This window comes from Rhipicephalus microplus, chromosome 4 (assembly GCF_043290135.1).
Source record: "Rhipicephalus microplus isolate Deutch F79 chromosome 4, USDA_Rmic, whole genome shotgun sequence".
Taxonomy (NCBI): Eukaryota; Metazoa; Arthropoda; class Arachnida; order Ixodida; family Ixodidae; genus Rhipicephalus; species Rhipicephalus microplus.
Window position 1 is genome coordinate 61,407,328 of NC_134703.1, and position 21,225 is coordinate 61,428,552.

The following is a 21,225-nucleotide window of genomic DNA, read 5'->3' on the forward strand; positions in this document are numbered from 1 at the left end:
AAATTTTGGGTGGGGCCATACAAGATAAAAGTATATTTGCTACAGGGGTGAGTGCAAAAAATAGAATGTCTTACTAGTATTATTTTTGCCATGCAACATATGACCAGGCAGGGGTTTCTTTTCACAAAGATGTGATCATTACTGGCTACTATGATTCTCCATAGGTTACAATGACAGTAATATGTAACTCAATATTGCAGCCAGAGGGGACCTTTCACAGTTGTGTGGAAGCAGTTAGTGACTGCTTTCTTTTTAGCAACGTGTTTCTGAGGAAATTCGTGGAAGTCTTGATCTTGTTGAATCGAATCTAGCAAGGCTGTCCACTAGTCTCCTGGTTAGCTAAACGTGTCCCACAAATGCTCCAATAAGGCATAGACCCTTGTCCTATTCGTGGAATGTAAAACCATTTTTTTTTTCAACCTTGAAGCTTTGCCGTGCAGAAAATTCATGTGCATTTCCTTCACAAGTTTGTGCTGCAGATGAGTGGCGGATGTTATTTTTTTCGGATTGTCAACCCTCGCAGCACCTTAAATAATTAAGTACATACAAGTGTTTCTACTAACAGTTTTGGTTTCAATTCTATTCTGTACTATGCCTTGACATTGTGATGCAGGTCACTGCATGGTAGTATCAGCACATTGCAGCGTTTTGATGCTTGCTGTAGCCTGCTTTATCGTCTTTATTGTTGACAGTTCATTGTTGTATTTCCAATTGTGAATAACCCGCCTCAAACATTACTTACGTGCAGCATTGCAGCAAACCGGCTCCACCTGATTCCTGCTGACTCGGGTCATGGAGCTCCATGAACACTTGGACAACTGTGTGGAGAAAGGCCAAGCAGTGACATCAGGTTTTAGTCACATTAAATTAGTTTTAGTTGACATGCATCCTAATATGCATATTGCATAACACTTGTGAGGTAATGGTGCATACCTCTGGTTTTTAGTTGTGCTGAACAAATCTTGCTATGTGCGTGATTATATGTTTGTTGCATAATACTTTTAATTTAAGAACAGTGGACACTGCTTCTTTTTATACCCATAGTTAACAAGTTTTGACTGCAACTTGAATGTAATGTATAATGTGCAATACCATTCAGATTGCGATTGGGCACTGTTTCTACAAGAGAACGGTAGCCGCTGGCAGTCTCCCTTTGAGCTAGGTAGAGCATTGTTCACTTTAAGTAGTGTTGCATATTAGTATACTTTCATTGAACTCTTGAAGCTGTTTTTAGCAATGTGTAACCCGATATTTTTCACATTAGCCAGTTCTCAATGGCTGTCACTGAAAAAAAGAAGTGTCTGTGTATCATTTTTATGGGAAAGTACATGATTTGGCACTGGCCAAAGTTCCTAGTCGTTCCTGCGCACTACTACAGTGTGTTGGTACACCAGTAATTGTGAATACATTACACTGGTAGGCAGGTATGCTAATCATGGCCGCTTGGTTTATCTCCTTTTTTGTAGCTTCTCTTTTTATTTTGTTTTACCTTGACAAATGGCCCTCCCATAATATGCGTGAAAAGAAGAGTTGCAACTTCTTGTATGTGGTTTCTGTTTCAATTGTGCTATATCTTGATCTCATGTACCAACCAGAAGCATGTTCATAATGGTTGTGCAGTGCTTTATATACACTGCTGCATGTGCTACCTTCGTTTCTACTCTATTCTTGTGCACTTTATATGTTCCAAGACGCTCTCGGTCTAACGAGGCTAGGTTTTTACTTGTGTGTACATGGCGGCCAGTTGATGGGTACGTTTGCACGTTTTGGTGACTTTGGGAACAAAACATGCTGTTCAAAGCCCATGAAATTATATCCTAAGCCTAAATAAAGTATTTAAACCTTTTTTCTGTGATATAGCAGTAGCATGCGTTTAGAGAAAAGCTTGTGTCGACGGCATTGTTGCATGCATCTCCAGTGGCAGCTCTCCAAAAAGTTGTGTTGAGAATGTGTGTCAGTTTTTTTAACTGCAATGAATATCAATGAACTACGATGATACATGTACGACAAATTTTAACGATACCTTGTTGTGTGCTCTTTACAGCGTATGTAAACAGTGCAAGCGACGAGGATGACAGAGTTTTTTTCAAACCCTCTATTGCCTCTGTGCACTATTGCACATCTGTTCATCCTAAAGCGGATAATTGGTAAACTACGTTTTGGCATAATTCCTATTTTTATTGTCCGGATCAAGATTTGTTTTAACTTTTATGATGGGACCATTTCTTTTTAAGTGCTTATCCAGGAGTGAGAAAGAAAAAAATATTTTCTGAGGGGACAAATGCATGTTGTTGAACTAGTTTCATGACCTTGTATTTATCTCTTAACTGCGAACACATTCGCAGCTGTAAAAGCTCGCGTAGATAATTGACAATAGGTGTAAGCTTATTTGCATGCTTGCGAGCTTCTTAAGTGGTCGCTGATCTAGTGATGTTAGTTTGGCTCATGACAAGCACCTTGTCATTGGTGCGCTTGTGATACTCTACTACATTTTAATTATATCTGCAGACATATTTGCACAGTTTTGTTGCGTTATTAAAGGATGGTTCACGCATCAAAAAAGCTAGGCATTATTGACACCTTTCTGAAACAGCTCTTGTTGGCTGGGTTGTAGTAAACCAATTCCGAAATAACATGGTTACTGTGGATTAATGTTATTTTCTGGGATCTTACTATTCAAAGCTACAGCATGGTAGTGGGGCATGATTGGGTGGGAGACTTGTCGGCCATGTTTTTTTCAAGAGTGTCAAAAGAGTGCTGGTGGCATTTAATATTGATCTGCAAGTGTCAGGTCTGAATGTTTCACAATTATGTTTAAACCCCATTTGCTGGTGCGGTTTTAATCATTCTCAATATGTGATGAATACTTTTTTCTTGAGTGCACATTAAAGAACATCAGATGGTTGAAATTTCCGAAGCCCTCTCCTATGGCACCTCTCATAATCATATCGTGGTTTTGTGATGTAAAACCCCAGGTATTATTATTTATTATTGATTTTAATCATGTTGCAAACTTTTTATTGTGCATATCCACCATAGAATACACTTCTGCTGCTCTTGTGCTCAGCTAGTGTATTGTGTGAACCGTTATTCTTGAACTGTGATATTTTTGTGCCATCATTGTTCACATCGGCATCAAATATATTTTACCATAGTGACCTATGTTTTGTCGTTTAATGTCTGGATGGGAACTGGTATTGTACGCAGTGCTCCGAACTACACCTATGCATGATTTTGGTGCACACTTAATGCTGGCTCTACAGAAAACACAGGCTTTATTATATTCATTGTAACTGCAAATTCACTATGTTACTGTGGAAAATAAAAACTTCCAGAATAAACTACTCCACAAATAAGTTATCCTACATAGTTCCTACATTACTTAATAAGTATGTGAAAGCTGGCATAGATTTCTTACACTGTACACAGACTCAATTGTGTGATATACACGTTTAGTTTTTAATATTTTCTTGCAGTTGCTGTATTATCATGGTTGTTATTTTTATTTTTGGAATTCGGACTTGATTTTTTATATTTTTTTTTATTTATTTGGTTGTTGTTGAGTTCACATTGCTGACTGTCACTGCTGTCATGCTGAAAGGTGGCTGTGGGCCTTTGTAAAGCTGCCTCTTTCGGAGAGCAACTTTTACCTGCAGCTGTCCTTCATCAAACTATTGATGAAAAATAAAACATTATTATTATAATGAGGTTAAAATGTATATTATATTCACAAGGCCACACTGTACAGCGCCATGCTGTGCTGATACATATAGACGCAATTGTTTGCAGTCATTGTGGGCTAGTGTCTGTGGCCACGACACTATGCAAGTCTGAAAGCTTGCTAAGCTGGAATGAGCCTTTTTTTTTAGCTGAACGCCTAGTCTCGTTGCGGCCAAATGCCATCCACTCTGTGCCGGATGCTGTGGGTATGGTCACGCAGTGTGGAGGTGATCGTCTCTTGATGGAGGCTGTGGAAAACTTGCGACCGCTAGCGTTAAAATAGGCACAGGCAACCTTGTCTGTGCCAAAATATAATCAAATGTAGGGTGCTCGGTGCCCGCCTTTAGAGCATTGCTATTGGAAATGACAATGCTTAATTGTACAAAGAGGTATACAGTTTCAGCGGAGTTGGGAACTGACATTAAGGAACTTGGAAGCAATGTTTTAATGGTGAAGCTGTTCAGGCTGTCGGTGACTACTGTTCTGTAAAAGACTATCATCATAATGAATAGGCATGTGCTTTCTTGATTCTCTCTGCAGTGAGGCTGCTTAAGGCATCTATAACTTGTGCTCCTCCTGCAAAACATGCAAGTATGTGCCATGAGAATCGAGCAAGCACCACTACCGTGTGAAAGAGATACAAAGCATTAAAAAGCGGAAGAGGTGGGTACGTAAATAAAGAGAATAAAGACAAAGGTATAAATAAAAGCAGAGGAAGAAAAACTACGGAAATGGCCAAAATGTACACATTAAGGCGAGAGAAAGATGGGAAGAGGATGTGATAGAAGTAAAACAAAAATGGAAATGGGGCATTCTTCTTAAAAAGAAGGGTATTGTAGAGCGAGGAAGGAAAAAAAGTATAGAAAGGGTAAGAAACAGCGAGAAAGAAATTTAATGCTCGCGCATTAAAATTACCAATGTGTGTTCTTGTTGTTCCTGGGTAGATGAGTGTGTATCACCTGTGGCACATACCCGCATATCAGTGGCACATATACCCGCCCGCGGGTATGTGCCACTGTCCAGCGGAGAGTGTTTGACGACGTAAGCGACTGGATTATGACGTAATTCATATTTTGACAAGCGCGTCATATTCATCAAACCATCTTGCTATCTCTTACTAAATTTGGCTCACGCCAAATTTTTGCCCCCCTCCCCAAATGCGGTGTAATTATTTCCTAAATTCGGTGGCTCAGTCGCTGCCTGCCTCGCGCGTGCATAATGTGGAGAGACACCATATTTCACAATTTGAAGAACCATGCATATCTGCATGCATGCGAGTTTTGGCCCTCTTCAAAATCTTACGCCGGGTGGTAGTAGTGGTAATGGGGTGGGAGGGGGGGGGGCAAGTGCTGCGATAAACATTTGGGCCCTTCCCTCCCCCCGCCTATGGCTGTCTTCACATTGTCACCACGTAAGTATTTGTCGTCAGCGTTTGCGAGAAAAACAATCTTACCCGCAATCCAAAAGCAAAATCTGGGTGCCTCTTGGACCTGTAGAGTACTAAATTTTTTTTTCAGGGTCGGGAAGAGGTAAAATCTTTGTGTATGTTCGCGCTTGTGCATTTGGGGGAGGGGGGGGGGGTGAGCTTGGACTCCACCCCCTACTGGCTACGCCAGTGTACATTCAAAATTCCCGCGCCAAGTCTCCAAAGGCTCAGCGCTTTTATTAACAGGCAAAACGAACTGCCCAGTTTAACTTGTGGTATAGTTATATTAGATTATCTTCTTTCGCAAACTCCGCTGCTCTTTTTTTGAAGGTACAAGCGTTACAGTTCTTGATGCTCCAGTTCTTTGTTTTGTTTACGTCGCTTTACTTTCGCTTGGTATTTTGTGTCCTACAGCCTCGGTACCAAGAGCAAATGCTCAGACATTTGACGTTAGTGTAGTCGCTACGTCATCTTACGAGTTCTGGAAGCAAGGGACAAATCTGCTGATAGTTTGCAGGCGTGATGCAAGAGCTGCGGAGACGCATTCAAACATGCATTCAAACATTCAAACATCGAGTCCACGTGTCGTTCTACCGGATATCCGGTGGCGAGAGCCCAATCACCCATCGCCACATTAGCGCCACATTGCCCGGCCATCATTAAATACCCCCGAAAATCGTTCGCCGGTGCTTCGGGTCATGTGCATAGTGATGAATAGAATCGTTTAATTTCAGCCGTACACATAGAGTAGTTAGGTAAGTGCTTCGCGTTACTATTTCATGTGCATGCGTGCGCGTAGCTCGCGCGTTCGGCGGCGATAACGTGGTTTCTAAAGCCGGTGTTTCACTCAATGAATGAAAGGGGCCTGCTGTTCGCAGCTGATTGTCGCGCCTTAACCGTAGCTCCTGTGGAATACATCGGTATTATTCACGTTGTAACAGTTCTAGGCCGTTCAAGTGTGAGCCCGAATTTACGGTCACGTTTTTCCTCCATGGACTCGTTTCAGGTTCCACTCTAAATCAATAGCAATGGCCTTTTCGCCTATCTCGCGGCTGCACCTCTCCTGGTGCGTCGTCGCGTTGTCAATAATTAGCATGTACAAAGGTAAGTACAAACATTGCCTATTTTATTAATTTGGTCATTTTTAATATTTCGTCTTCCGCGACAGTAAGGTTTACGTGCTGGTGCACCGCCTGGTGTGTTTACACGAGTCGATCGGCGCTTAATTGCTCGCGCGTTGAACGAAACCCTGTTCAGTTCACAAACTTGACGATGTCCGAACGCAGCCTTAGGCATATAATTGCCTTGAATTTATTGCCACAATCTGCCCGAGTTAGTGGACACCTGTCACCCATGTTGTATCCCGCACTCTGCGGACATATGTTCGACAATGTTTCGTCATACTTAATGCGCATTCAGCGTTACGTGTTGTAGACGCTTTTCTTTTTTCCAACACACGAAACAAAATCTGTTTTATTTGTTTCGTCTAGAGTGTATAAGATGTTCACGACAGCCGTGATATCATGCCTGCATGTTTAAACTTTTTTTTTTCTCCCCAGTCGAATGTATTGCAGTCATGTCTGTGGACCTTGGTGTCGAGTGGATGAAAGTTGCCATTGTGTCTGTGAGTTTATAATCAGACTACTGTTTTCTTCTATTATCTTTCAGCAATGTTACTCGTTTCCTAACTAACTCTCCACAAAGTAGTGCATGGATGGCATCGCTAATATTGTTCAGCAATGTGGCTTACTAGAAACTATTGTTCTCAACATGCAAAATAGTCCTCTCAGTACTGTTCTTTACATGGAAGCGCCATACAAGACGAGGTATAAGTTATAAAATTTGATTGGTGCCAAACGCCACCATTCGTCTGCATAGGCTGCTGAATTGACTGGGCATTATTAGATAGTTGTTAAATATAAATGCTCCTTTATTAGTTCTGTGGCCTATTGGAATGGTCCAGCAATGGTTGTTACCAAACTAAGCACGCAATCTTTTTTTCAGCCTGGAGTTCCTATGGAAATCGCTTTAAACAAGTGAGTTCCTTCTTCAAAGTTTTTCGTCATTGGTGGTTGCTACAGATTCATTGCATGCTTAGAGGTTATGTATTGAACTTTGAGCTTACATGGTTATTTTGCCTCTGCTTTAGAGATTCACAGAGAAAAACACCTGTTGCCATTGCATTCAGAGATGGGGAACGACATTTTGGTGAACAAGCCGTCTCTACTGTAAGTGTTTCTTGCTACGTATGTTTAGGTCGAATTTTCTTGTTACTTTTATTTTAATACTTGTTCTAGCCCTATGACTATAGCCTGTTTGTTAAAGATGCCATATAGCATTGAAGTTCTTGTAGAAGTGCTGAATTTATAAAAGAAGCTTTTACGTTTGAAATCTGGTACTGCCTCATGATGAGTGATATTATGATGCTGTTGTAGCATTTTCAAGTGGTCTTGAAACTAGCAAAGCAAAAAGCAACACATCTCACGAGTATGCAGGTCAAAACTTTCATTAGTCTCCCTGAAAGTGGTAAACGCAACCTAATGAACTTCTAATAGTTAGTTTCTATGCTGTTCATTGAAATGTGAATAAAGCCTTGAATTAAACCAAAAGAAGCTGTTTTTTAGCACGTTTGTATGTGTCCTTGGTCATTTATATAATTATCAACTTTGATATTTGAGTATTGCAACGACACCTGTGCTAACAGTTTGATGTAGCCAAATCGCATTCCACACGCATTCCATGATGTCCACTCAACATAACAAGTAGTAAAAGCTAAATTTCCTGTTAAGATATTCAGTGGCAAGCTTGATCGCGGTTAACTTTAGGAGGTTTCACTTCGCAGCATATGTTTTCTTAGAACTACCACGTGTAATATATATACTTTGACCAGAGAGGCGCATACAGTTCAATTTCCTGTTTGTGCGGCCAACTTTTTGTGAGCTTTCGGCTGCAAATGCATTCTCCGAGCCATACAGCTGCTGCACTGCAAACAGGCTTGAACAGATGCCAGGCACAAAAAAATTGTGTGTTATAATATCGTATTTTATTATATAATTTATTCTTATATTTGTAATATCATGCATATTATTAACTACTGCTGTTACAAATGTAATATGTGAATTGCATTTATTTTATGAGGATAAAGCTTTATCAGGTCTGTCTTCATTAATTACACAAAAAGTATCATTTCAAATGTAGAGCATGCTCATTTAGTTGCTTTTCTTAATTTTCCGTATTTTGGCCAAGTATGAAAATCGGATTGCTTTAATCTTGTATCATTTATAAACTGCATCTTTAGTGGCAGTTATACATCATTGTGATTAATTTACCACTTTGTTGTTTTTATATAATTTCTGCTGCAAGTACTAGGTAGTATTACAAAATGTATAGAAATTATAGCTCATCTTCGATAATGTTCAACATCCATTTGCTTAATTATGTTTCTTGCAATTAGTACTGGTTGTGTTTGTGCAGTATGTTTATAGTAACTTCAATGCAGGATATTTTGCCATCTGCTCCAGAAACGTCAATAGTTGCTTCAAACTACCATTTTGGTAGTTTTTTGGCAGCTTCAAAGCAGCATTTTTTACTGCTCCAGAATCTTCTCTAAAAAAAGCAAGATGTGTCTTCTGTCACTGGGCATGTCACAACTTTGACGTTGTTTTGCAGGGCGTCAGGTTCCCAGACAAGAGCTACTCTCACTTCCTTGACTTGTTGGGCAAGGACAGGAACAACCCTGTGGTGAAGGAATTTGAACGTCGCTTCCCGTACTACCAGCTAGAGGCTGACCCCAAGACCGGCGGGGTCTTGTTCAGGCACCCGGAAAACATGACCTTTAGCCCCGAGGAATTGCTTGGCATGATTCTGGCCCACGCGAGAGAATTCGCTTCGAATGCCGCTGGTAAGTTTTGCCGAAATTCATTCAGCATCTGCGATTCATTTGACTGTGAATAAAGACTTGTAGGACATTGTTGTATGCAACAATGGATTGGCTTCTGGAAACCCATGTACTTTTTCTTTTAAAAGAGCAGCGATTTTGTTTGTGTTGGTAATTTACTTCCCCACAGTACAGACAGCACCACTATTGCTGTGAGAAGCTTGACAAGCCAAGGAACAACTTGAAAGAGTGGGGAAGTTGCCTCGAAGTTTCTGCATTAATTTTTCCATCACTTTGCTGACTGATAGCACCTTCCAGGGCCTAAATTGAATTGCACGGTACTCTAAATTAAGCAGACTTGACACGAGACATCTCTGTAGATGCGATATGGCCAAAATACAACAAAAAGAAATGAAATTGGTGATGCCATACTTATTTGTGATCCACAGCGTGTTTGGCATGAAATTCAAAAATTTAATTTCGATGTTTACTTTTTTTATAAAAGTGAGCCTATTGTGAACTCGATGACATTACAGTACTCAAATACCGACTTCTCAGTTGAAACTGACCTACAATTTCATTTCAATGCCTCGTTATAATCGCGATGTGGCATACTGTATTGGAAAAAATTGAATCTAACTGCCCTTTCAGTAATGTGTGGCAGTAGCAATGTTAAGCTTGTATAATTTGATTGAGAGAAATGAAGCAACTTGATGTATCCTCCAGAATTTTCTAATTCTAGAATTTTTGTACACTTGCCCCGCCGCCGTGGTCTAGTGGCTAAGGTACTCGGCTGCCGACCTGCAGGTCGCGGGTTCGACTCCCGGCTGCGGCGGCTGCATTTCCGATAGAGGCGGAAATGTTGTAGGCCCGTGTGCTCATATTTGGGTGCACGTTAAAGAACCCCAGGTGGTCTAAATTTCCAGAGCCCTCCACTAGGGCGTCTCTCATAATCATATGGTGGTTTTAAACCCCACATGTCATTCAATCAATTTTTGTACACTTAGATGCTGGCATGTGCAGCCACATTGCTAGCATTTGTTGTCAATATTCACTGCGCAGTGGTCAAGTTCTTTTTGCATGGCTTTTCCAGGGCAGACAATAAAGGATGTAGTTATCACAGTTCCTGTATTCTTCAACCAAGCCGAAAGGAGGGCACTCGCTCAGGCTGCTAACCTCGGAGGTCTCAAACTACTTCAGCTTATTGGAGCCAACACTGCCGGTAAGATCTGTCTATTTCGGGGCTTATATAAAATTCTCCTGTGCAGTTATATTTTTCCAAGGTCATCTAGTAAAGTTAAACTATCGCATTTGAACACCTCATGCTTGCGTGACAACTACCATTGTGGCTGGTTGTTTTTGGCATCCAATTGCCAAGTCGTAACGGAGACCAGTCCTAAGTGTTCTTCCACGAAAGAGGTTCAGAAGAGCAAAGCATTTTTATTTTGTTCATGCTGTAGGGAATGCCTGTCTTGTGGAGGACAACATTGATGGTAGCCAAAGTGGAAAAAATCAAAACGACACGACCTTTGCATGAGACCGTATTTTTAAGAAAGGCTACAGCACGCATATAGACAAAGACGACAGAAGCGCACTCAAACCTCATTATAACGAAGTTTGTTAAGTTTATATCCAAAAAAATAAATGTTTGTTATATCTGAAAAATTTTATTGATGTATATTTTTAACACTGTTTTTTGAAAGTCTATTGAGTTGCATCATTATAACCAATATTTTGTTATATCCAGATTCGTTATAGCATACACGTCTCCATCTATAAGTGTCCTGCGACCTTTCATGATTTATTACTAACTAGCCCACCAAGCCATCCTTTCATTTTTCAGATTGTAGCTAACGTCCCTATGAGCTTTAAAGAACTTCTGGTAACTTTTTATTACTCGTATCTTCTTGGAATCGCCAGGCCTTATCTGACTTCATGGTACTTTACGATAACTTGCAATATGCAGCTTTGTTTGCTGCTCGATAAACAACAAATGCATTATTCCTCAAAACAGATTAGGGTATGCTCCTTAAATTCAGAAACTTCAATGTCTTAGCCTTCTTGTTTAAAATAGAAATGACAAAAAATGGGATATAAATGCAGCGATATCTACCAGCTAACCTGCAAACAGTCTTGTTCTCATAACTTTTTCGCAGCTGCGCTGAACTACGGTGTTTTCCGCCGCAAGGAATTCAACGACACCCCAGTCCACATTCTGTTTTACGACATGGGAACTGGCAGCACCACAGCCACTATTGTGGCCTACCAGACTGTCAAGACCAAGGACAAGATTCTCGCAGAGCACGTGCCCCAGCTTTCCATTAAGGGCGTCGGGTGAGGCTGCTTTTAAGTTGCTGGCGTAGACTATGACCGATTATGCTGGTGGGTACTAGTGCCTACAAGTGGGACATTTTTTATGGTTAATGTATGCATTCTAAAAATAGTTTTGCTATTCAGGACAAACGTGCCATGGTAGCTTAGCTCGTAGGGTGTTGCGTTGCTAAGCTTGAGGGCACATGTTTGACTACCAGCAACAGGAGCTTCATTTTGATTGGGGTGAAACGCAAAAAAACAAGCCTATGGGCTTAGAATTAAGTGCACTTTAAAGAACAGCTAGCTAAAACTTAATTTGGAGTTTTTTACTACGGTGTGCCTCATGATCGTATGGTAGTAGTGGCAGGTGCCACCCCAGCAGTTATTAGTATTATAATTACCATTCAGGACACCTTTTTGTTGAGCAATAGTGATCATTGTCTAACTCGCCTGCATATAATTTCCTGAATGCTCTGCGCTGGCTACATTTCTAATAGGGATGCCACATGGCACTAATGGCATGCTTATTGAAAACTTGCAGACAATGATGCCAAGAAAAGTATAGGGGATGTTCTTAGAAGTAGTTGTAATGTAAATGCGCAGAAAGAAAAGTGGACAGAAAGATAACTTGCCGCCGGCAGCGACCTAATCTGCAACCTTCAAATGTGTTGTGCAGCCCAGAAGACTTTGTCCTGCAAGTAGCTTAATAACAATGGTAATGATTGTTAATGAACATGACAAATGTTTAATTTGATGATGGGGCACTGAAGCAGTGAGCATTTATAGTTGGCTGTTCTCTTTGAGACAGGTATGATCGTTTCCTGGGTGGTCTGGAGTTCAAGCTGCGGTTGGGCGAGAGGTTTGCCCAGGAGTTCAGTGCACTCAAGAAGACAAAGCAGGATGTGTTTGACAACAAGCGTGGTCTGGCCAAGCTCTTCAAGGAGGCTGATCGTGTCAAGAAAGTCCTAAGTGCCAACACTGAACACGTGGCACAGGTGCGATCATCAAGCCCTTTTCTCTTTTCGAGCTTATAGAACTTTTGTGTCTGGAATAAAAGTTAATAATTTATGTATTTAACAATACAATAAATAAGTAATGGCAGAAGAACAAGAAAACATAACGTTATTTTCTGGCTGGTCAAAAACCGCATTTGAGGCCTTGAAGCAAATGGGCTCAATTAGGGAGGTCATCAGTCAGAGCTTGAGACCGCAGTGTAGCAGAAAGCCTTCTGTGCTACTCCAGATAATTTAAGGCAGCTGACGTTCTGTAACTTCAGTGTGAAATAACAGAGTTGTAGATTTTTATTTTTGTGAAAACGAACTTGCCAACATTCTTGGGCTCTGTGCAACGTTTTTTTCAGCCCAGTGTAAATTCATCTTGAGCATTTGCGCAAGAACATGGGCACAAGTGAAAGCAATTAGGCCGACTCGCAGTGTTGAGACTTCAGTGTTACTTTTATGAATTATTGGACTCTTTTTTAACAGCTGATCAACGCAGATTTCTTCGTGTTCGCTGTCCCTTAAAAATGTGCACTCTCTCGTCTGAGGAAGAATCCATGGCTCTCTCTTGCTGCAGGTTGAAAATGTCATGGAAGATGTGGACTTCAAGCATCCGATCACCAGGGCTGAATTTGAGGAGATCTGCGATGACCTGTTCAAGCGTGTGTCTGCACCTATCCACATGGCTCTGTCATCTGCTGGCATGACTTTGGTGAGCTACAGGTTTTAATGCCGGAGCACGATCGTCCCCATAGTTTGAGCTAGTGTAAAAACTGCTTTTGCTTGAGTGACATGGCTGTTTGCCACTTCTTTCAGCCTTAAAAAGCAAGAGTAACTTGCGCTGTGATTAGGAATTTTCATTGTTCCACAGTGTAGACCACTTATAATGTAACTGCTTGTAGTGCAGAATTGGTTACCATGCTGTCTTTTTTGACTCCTGTTCATCCTCCCATAGGACCCAATATATATGCAAATCGCTTATTGTGCAGTCCCCCAAGATAAAAGCGCGGTTGTACTGCAGTTGCCGGCAAATCTGTGGCAATCGCGGTAGCAAGTTCGCGTCTGAAAGGAGGCATGCTGGGTGTGCCACTCAGGAGTGAGCGGAGAGGTTGTTACAGAGGAGGAGGAGGAGGCACGGCTTGAGCGAATGAAGGGCGGAGGGAAGAAAAAGAAAAAAAAAGGACAGCAGCATGATGTGCGGGCTCGCCGAGGAAGGCGGTTGCCTTGGCGACAAACAGGCCTTTGCACCGGCGCTGACGAATTAGCGTCACTAGCGTGGCTTCGGCCGGGCACGGCGCAACATGGCAAGTGTGATCCAGTCTTTATAAACTGCACCTAAGTTTCCTGTCGGAAAAAGCGTCATCGTTATCGTGCTTGCTACAGATATTGCATTAGCTTCCTAGTCAGTAAATTTTAAATATTCAACGGCTTTATGATGCGAGCTTTCGCCTTTGCTGCCAGTGCGCGCAGTCTTACGTAAGCTTGGCGGGTTTTCGTCATTGTTGATCTCCCGGCCGCGAACGCGATCTTCGTATCACACATGCTGTTCTTGGTTCAGTGCTTGAGTGCGATCTTTTCGAACCCTATCTCAAGTCTTGGACAAACTTGCCACAACAACATACCGAACAGCAGGCTAGGCCTAATTGGCATTGGTTGCGTCTAGATACAGGTCGCATGCGATTTGTTACGGAATCGACGGCACCTATTGCGGTGGCTGCGCTTGACGGGAAGGGATACATATCATTAATGAAAACCAGGGTGGCACGTGTAGCAATCGAATGGTGGCTCGCTACACGTTGCTTCCTCATATGGGTTCGCATTCAGAGTTCGACCAGCTGCAGAAGCACATCGTTCTTGCTGCGTTATCAGCTTCCATTTGTCAACATAGTTGTCTGCGAAATCGTGTGACACCAAATCTGTAAGAAAGTGTGGAGCATGCTTGTGGCAGGAGGGCTACCATGTGCTGCAGTGTTCCGGTACAGCCAAATGTAAGCCACACTTTGATTGGAAGCTGCCACGATCGGGCTGGGCGAGTGAATTACGAAAGGGTATGTCAGTTTCTGTTGTTTGCTTTTATATTGAACTCTGAGGTTCAATAACTTCTGTTGGTGTGGGTATATCTCCAAAATTTTTTGGATTCATCTTCGGAAGATTTAAGAAACGCGTTGCACTGTGTAACTACGATAGTGAAATTTGAGTGTGGGACCCCTTTGAGGAAAGTAATGTTTATACAGTACCTTGTTTTAATTATTGCGCATTTTCTCTAGGGTGAAATCGACCAAGTGATCGTGGTGGGTGGCAGCACCCGCATCCCGCGCGTGCAGCAGGAGTTGCACGCTGCTCTGGGAAGCAACAGGGAGCTGGGCAAGAGCATCAACGCGGATGAGGCAGCAGCGCTCGGTGCAGCCTATCAGGCCGCCTACCTCAGCAAAGGTTTTAAGGTCAAAGTTTTCCAGGTGAAGGAGGCCAGTCTGTTCCCCATTCAGGTATGTGTGGCCTTTCTAGTTGTGGTGGGTGTTTTGTATGTCATTCGAATAAATGTGGAAGTGTGGAGTCTCATTGCGAGCATGATACTTCCACATTTTGTTGACTTGTACTGTGTCTTTCGCTCTGTGTTTTGTCAACTTATCACAATGCATGCGTAATGCTGTATCTCCGAAATACCGCATTTCCATGCATATAACCAATCTCTACATGTAGCCTGCAACCCTGACTTTAAATACAAAAATAAAAAATCAAGCATGTCACCCCTGCATAACACCTGCACCCTTACTTTTTAAGCGCATTTTATTATTCTTCGATGGGGCTCATATGAGAGAAAATACAGTAATAATTTTGTGCAAGGCAAAGAGACAAGAGGTACAGGAAAAAGCCTCTTGTTTCATTGCCCTGATTTGCAGTGTTACATTTTGCTCAGCCTGGACCACCTAGTCGGACCGCGTGTTTTAGTACAGTGGTCTAGTGGCTAAGGCGCTCGACTGCTGACCTGCAGAATCAAATCCCCGGATCGAATGCCAGCCACACCGGTTGAATTTTCGATAAAGGCGAGGAAGGTTGAGGTCCATGTGCTTAGATATATTTGCACGGTGAAGAAGCCCAAGTGGTCGGATTATCCGGAGCCCTCCACTAAAGCATCTCTCATAATCATATGGTGGTTTTTCGAGGTTAAACCACAACAATTATTGTTATATTAGCATGTTTTAGTAATGCCATGTGCATGCATTGCCACAGTAAAGCATGTTGTATGTGCCTTACCTGTACAAAAATTTGCTTGGAGTTTAGTATAATGGGGCTGATATTCCGATACAGTTGCTCTCCTTAAGGTCGAAACTCTATGTATTATTTTAGGGCCTATAATCGGGTACAGCTTTAGAAGGCAGCAGTATATTTACCTCGAAGGTGGATACACACAAGTCTGCGACAGTGGGCTCATGTGCTATACTTGCCATTCATTCTCGTTGTCTGAAAATGTCGTGGAGTATATTGCCAGGATTATTTCTAACGGCAGAGACAATCGGCTGCTGCTCCTCGGCTTCTTTACGGTGCATTAGACTATGAGCAAGGTCAACTGATATGTGTGATCTGTCATATCCAAAAGTACTGTATTCAAATGTATAAGGCTCGCATCTTGTAAAACTTAACCACTTGAAGGTTCAATAACTTTTGGTGGTGTGTGTATATCGCCAACATTTTTTTGCAATCGTCCTCGGTCATCTTCGTCATCAGCTGCAGGCCTTGCAATATTGTAGGGTACAGTAACTAGTACCCCGTAGTAATGCATCGTGAAAATTGACTAGCATGCAGATATGCATTTGTTTTTGGTGAACAGTATCTTCTTACTTTTCACACTTTGAAAAGGGGCTCTCTCTGTTAGTAGGTATGGTGTGTGTTTGGTACAAATTCAGACTAAAGGGCACAATCAATAATTGAATTATTGGAGCAGCAAACGTAGACCTGGAAAGCCTTATACCAGAACTTTATACCTTCTAATTTGATTTTCGTTTATACCGAGGTGGTCCGCTGTGTGCGACAGCCAAAATTACATTGTCTACTTATAATATCCTAGAAATAGTACTAGCCAGCATTAAGTTGCTTCCTTTCTAAGCGCTGTGTATAAATGGAATATTGCGGGAGCTATAAAGTATTAGGATTCACAAAAGTAGCCTTTTGACCTTCTGTTGCATATGCATGCCCAGGTGTTCTGGCTTGTTGTCGTAGTACATTGATAATGCCAGGTGGGGCAGCATTGATTGATAGAAAGGTCACATGTGCTGCCATTCTTCATATGACTTGACTGAAAGTGGGACGGAAAAAAAAAATTTCTTGCTTCAAAACTTGAAGATCTAAGGCCATCTGATACATTCGGACTACCAACTTTGCAGTTGCTCAGCATGTAGTTTTAGACATTTGGCTGACCAGGAATAGCTGGCAGTTTTTGCTCCCAAATTTTGTCATTGCTCTTGCATCAATCTTAAAGAATGTAGAGTTATTTTCAAAATGGCTACATCTTCTCACTTCAGTTTGAGCTTATTTGTTGATATTTTGCATGTCGGAACCATTTCTTGCATGTTCACATCATTTGTAATGTTGAATGCTTGTCAATTAAATCAACATTGTGCTCATTTACCTTCTAGCTCTACAAAAATCTTAGTGAGCACTTCATAGCTTTGTCAGTTACCCTCTGAAAGCTTTCGTTGCTTGAAATTCATCTCTCTTAGGTGCAAAAGCTGGTGCACCTTTTAAGAAGTGCTTGTTCTGGGTGTATTTAATGCCCACAATGTCATTTCTGAATCAATTATAGCTATCAGTAATTTGTATTTAATTTGAGAATTTGCTATTCATAACTCTTGAATGGTAATTTTTGCCAAAATATTAAAGGAACATAAAGTACATGCAGCATATAGCTTTGAAGTTATTGAAGAGAGACCAGTGTGAACAGACTGTTTCGAATTATTGCGTGCCAGAACTGTAGTTCATAGCAACTGTGGTTTCATGGCTCCAGATTTAATACACAAAGGGGATAATATGACATCTGCCCATTAACTACAGATAATATGCCAAAAAATGGACACATTTAAAGCATTCAGAAATATTTCATAATCTAAAAGGAAAAGCAGAATGAGTTTATCTTCACTTTCTTTTAAATAACACAAATATGGCTGTTGGAAACTGCACAGAAAAATAGAGGTAAAAAAAAAAAAGATTAAGGGGAGATGCGAGTGGAAAAATGCAAGTTTTTTGTTTTCTAAAATTACCTATGCTTCGTTTTTATTCGCTTTTCCTAGTTCAGTTTCTCTACTTTCACACACACACACACAAAAGAAACTGAAGACTGTAGTTAAACTCAAAGTAGGTTCAAATCTCCTTTAAAGAGCAAAAGGTGGCTATGACAACTAGAAATATTTCACTGTTTAGGGACCCCTGGAAATTGTTATCTGGCTGCTTGCCATTGCATTTCACATGAGGAGTTCATCAAAGCCACATGCTCAAAATAGAAATGATTGTCAGAATCTCATGGTGGAAGAAATAATTAAAAAAAAAAACAAATTTTTGTCACATAGATCAGCTTTGACTTATGCGTCTAAAATGCATTTTTCTCTAGATCCATTTTCGAGCAGCTTCTTGACATGTTTTTGGTACTACTTCTGATTGCCAGATCAAGATGAAATTTTGACCAGATATTCCTTAACATGTGAACAGTGCAAGTGTCTTAAAACTTCATGTCTTGTGTGCTCTTGACAGTTATTTGCATTCTTGGAGCAATATGAGCCATTAATGGCTCAGAACCATAAAAGTTCAATGGTCATAAAAGTTTGTCCTAAACAAACTCTATTTTGCAAATTGTCATGGCAGAAAATGAAAACTGTGCAACTTGCTATAAAACTAATTATATATTTGAAATCAACATAAAAGCCTGTATATAATGCAAAAAAAATTTATTGCTGTAAGCTACAGATTAATGAAACTTTTGTGTGTTTTTCGAATCGCATCTTCCCGTAAGGTACCCTGAAATGATCTTTTATAGTTTTGTCAGCGTTTAGATTAGAGAATCGTCAAATGATTCGCAGCTTAAATTAAGCGCTGCTCTGTGTACCAGCGGTGCTTGGACAATTGTATATCTATGCTCTCCTCTCCACTGCCTTGCCTCCTCAACTTGCGAGACGCACTGGCGATAGCAGTGCGCTTACGAGCGCACTCGACGGTTTGAGCCTCACCTAGTCATGGATTCCAATACTGCGTGCCTTCGAGGTTGCCTGCGATCTAAAAAAAAAAAAAAAACCATGGCCCTGTGTACCTGGCAGCCTGTCGTCTGGCAACAAAGAGGAAGCTTGCGGAGTGGTTGATTTCAACTGCCGCAATATTTATACGAAGTTGTAAAAAGTGTTTCAGGGTCTCATTCAGCTCAAAGCTATGAAAACGAAGTTCCGAATGAGGCTGGTTAATTTTTTATTTGCAAGATGTGGCCTTGTGGCTGTCCTGAGCTATGGTCTCTCCTCCTTGTGATGATTCAAAGTGCTGAGCCAGGGGAAACCTGCAAAACTTGTAGCTTGGTAGCTTGACTGAGTGAAGTTTTCTCAATTTTTATGGCATATTTTGTTCCAATATTTTAGATGATGTGAGGGAAAATTTGAGGGTCTTGAAAAATTGAGAAATAAGATTTTGGGACCAAATTTTCATTACCCCCCTTCAGTGGTACTGCACGCATGCATCAGACATAACATAAAGGATGATTTCATGTCAAGAGTCTACTTTAACTCGATTTTTCTTTCGTTAGAGACAAAAGAATTTAGTTTTCTTGCAAATCTCGCTGTATTTGAATGTAGCCCTTCAATCCGTGTTTTATTTGATGCTGGCTGGGTGCAGGTGGACTTCAGTCGAGATGTTGACACGGACGGCGTCAAGAGCACGAAAGTGGTGCGGCGTGTCCTGTTCAACAGGAATAACCTCTACCCTCAAAAGAAGGTCATGACGTTCTCTCGATACGCAACAGACTTTGACTTCGATGTCAACTACGGAGACCTTAGTTTCCTACCCCACGAGGAGCTTGGGTAAGACTTTTCCCCCTGCTTTTCATTGCTTTGTTTAAACTGTTGTTTTGGACTGGTGGCTGTTGATTTGAACCAGGGTTTCGTATGGCAAAGCCATGTCACAAAGCAAAGTTTCAACATTAAAATAACTTTACCTGATATTCATTGATAGGCATCTGTCCGTAACATAGTAAGAGTAATGAGACAATTTAATTTTCTTTCTTAGTGTTTTGTCAGTGTTTGCTAGGTGAAAGTTCTGCAGCATATACTGAGTTCGTTCAGGTCCTTGAAATCCTTGAAAGCCTTTGAATTTGAAAAATGCGTTTTCAAGGCCCTTTAAAGTCCTGTAATTTTTTGCCATCCTTGAAAATTGTTGAATTTCCCGAGCAGTGCACTCTCATATTGACATCGCGACATATCTTGTGCGATTCACCAGAGATTAAAAAAAAACTAACTAAGCACTAAGGTGTGCTTTTTTTTCCTGGTCATTTCTAGCTTCGCTCTGGTTCAATGCTTAACTGCTCTGCCGTAGGCTATTATTGTTCTGATTCACCAGAGATTAAAAAAAAACTGATTAAGCACTAAGGTGTGCTTTTTTTTTCCTGGTCATTTCTAGCTTCGCTCTGGTTCAATGCTTAACTGCTCTGCCGTAGGCTATTATTGTTCAGTGTGCGAGTACATATTCATGCACATCAATACCCTGTTCCCCTTCTTTCTGTCGCAGCAACTTTGGATCGCTGAATATCAGCAAAGTGTCTTTGACTGGAGTGGCAGAAGCAATTCAAAAGCATGCTGACAGTGCTGAGCCCAAGGGCATCAAAGCTCACTTTAGGCTGGATGAAAGTGGCCTGCTTCACCTAGACTCTGTAAGTGCATTTTTTATTTCACACAGAACTGGGCCATGCTTTCCTGTGGCAAATGGCATAAGGGGCATGTGGTGTGAATCTCTGGTTACTGCAGCCTTTTTAACCTCCTGTGTATCCTGTTGAAACAAACTCTATCAAGGTAGTCTTTTATATATTTGCAATTATGTTTAAACGTATGGTTTGTTTTCTTTAGACTTTTTGTTTAAAGGCAAAAACCGTGTTTTGCTTCAAAGTTCCGTGTACTAGCCAGGACTGGTCCTCTTCGATATTGGCAATCCTGATAGCTGGCCAGTTTTGGTCGCCAGAGGAGGTGGAAAACATTGTTCTAGCACATGTGGCCGTGAAGAAATCCAGGAAGCTGCTTGGCCAAACGTGCCTCGTCATAACTGTCCTGTTGTCCCAAATAAAAACGAAGACGTGTGGGTCCGTGCAACGATTTACCTAACAGCGGGGAGCAGCAGTGGCAGTATCGGTAAAATCGTGCGGATTGCCTGAAACAGCTATTTTCCACCCAATACATTCTCCCTTCCTAATTTTCTTCCAATTGCAAATATGTTTCATTTGCTTTTTTTCGTGTAGATGATATTTGGATATGTATACGTAGCCGACGTGTTCTCACTTTTTGAAAGGAAACACTTTTAGTTTCTTATGTTAACATGTTTTAATGGCCTTTCTTTAGTCTGTTATGGAGTGTGCATGTATCTGTTATTAAAAGGATACTAAAGTGAAATGCTAACTTGATTTAGATTGTTAAACAGTACTCTGAGAACTCTATTTTCACAAGATTCCCTGTAATAAGTTCATTATCAGTGGAAAAAATCAAGGTTGAATTTTTATTTTGAAATTTCGCGTTGAAATGTCCGTGTGCGACATCATGAAGTTCGAAATGTATTTTTGGGATTTTGGCGACATAGGCTTGATGAAATTTTTGGACATTTCGTGCATTAAGTCTCTGGCACCCACAGATGACAATGTACTTCATTTGGACTGATTAGAA

The 21,225-nt window shown here is 41.1% G+C and overlaps 2 protein-coding genes across 8 annotated transcripts in view; both read left to right on the forward strand.

Annotated features, from left to right (window-relative positions):
* LOC119172038 (kinesin-like protein KIF20B) overlaps positions 1-1,263 on the forward strand; it is a 42,491-nt gene extending 41,228 nt beyond the window's left edge. For 4 of the 5 annotated variants that reach the window (XM_075892844.1, XM_075892846.1, XM_075892845.1 and 1 more), the window contains one exon: positions 749-1,263. Coding sequence is in view for 1 of the 5 variants with exons in the window: in XM_075892847.1 (XP_075748962.1) it covers positions 749-784 (36 nt within the window). In the remaining 4 variants the exon portion in view is untranslated. The remainder of the gene's footprint in view (positions 1-748) is intronic. The other variant, XM_075892847.1, reaches the window with a different exon arrangement.
* A 4,500-nt stretch (positions 1,264-5,763) lies between these two features.
* Positions 5,764-21,225, forward strand: part of Grp170 (hypoxia up-regulated Grp170 co-chaperone protein) — a 36,509-nt gene continuing 21,047 nt past the window's right edge. For 2 of the 3 annotated variants that reach the window (XM_075892848.1, XM_037423008.2), the window contains exons 1-13: positions 5,764-5,901; positions 6,153-6,250; positions 6,706-6,770; positions 7,151-7,182; positions 7,296-7,374; positions 8,816-9,047; positions 10,117-10,245; positions 11,180-11,357; positions 12,145-12,331; positions 12,912-13,046; positions 14,602-14,820; positions 19,199-19,383; positions 20,087-20,228. In XM_075892848.1, the coding sequence (XP_075748963.1) occupies positions 6,175-6,250; positions 6,706-6,770; positions 7,151-7,182; positions 7,296-7,374; positions 8,816-9,047; positions 10,117-10,245; positions 11,180-11,357; positions 12,145-12,331; positions 12,912-13,046; positions 14,602-14,820; positions 19,199-19,383; positions 20,087-20,228 (1,659 nt within the window). In that variant the 5' untranslated portion in view covers positions 5,764-5,901; positions 6,153-6,174. Of the gene's footprint in view, positions 5,902-6,043; positions 6,067-6,152; positions 6,251-6,705; positions 6,771-7,150; positions 7,183-7,295; positions 7,375-8,815; positions 9,048-10,116; positions 10,246-11,179; positions 11,358-12,144; positions 12,332-12,911; positions 13,047-14,601; positions 14,821-19,198; positions 19,384-20,086; positions 20,229-21,225 lie in introns of those variants that run through there. The other variant, XM_075892849.1, reaches the window with a different exon arrangement.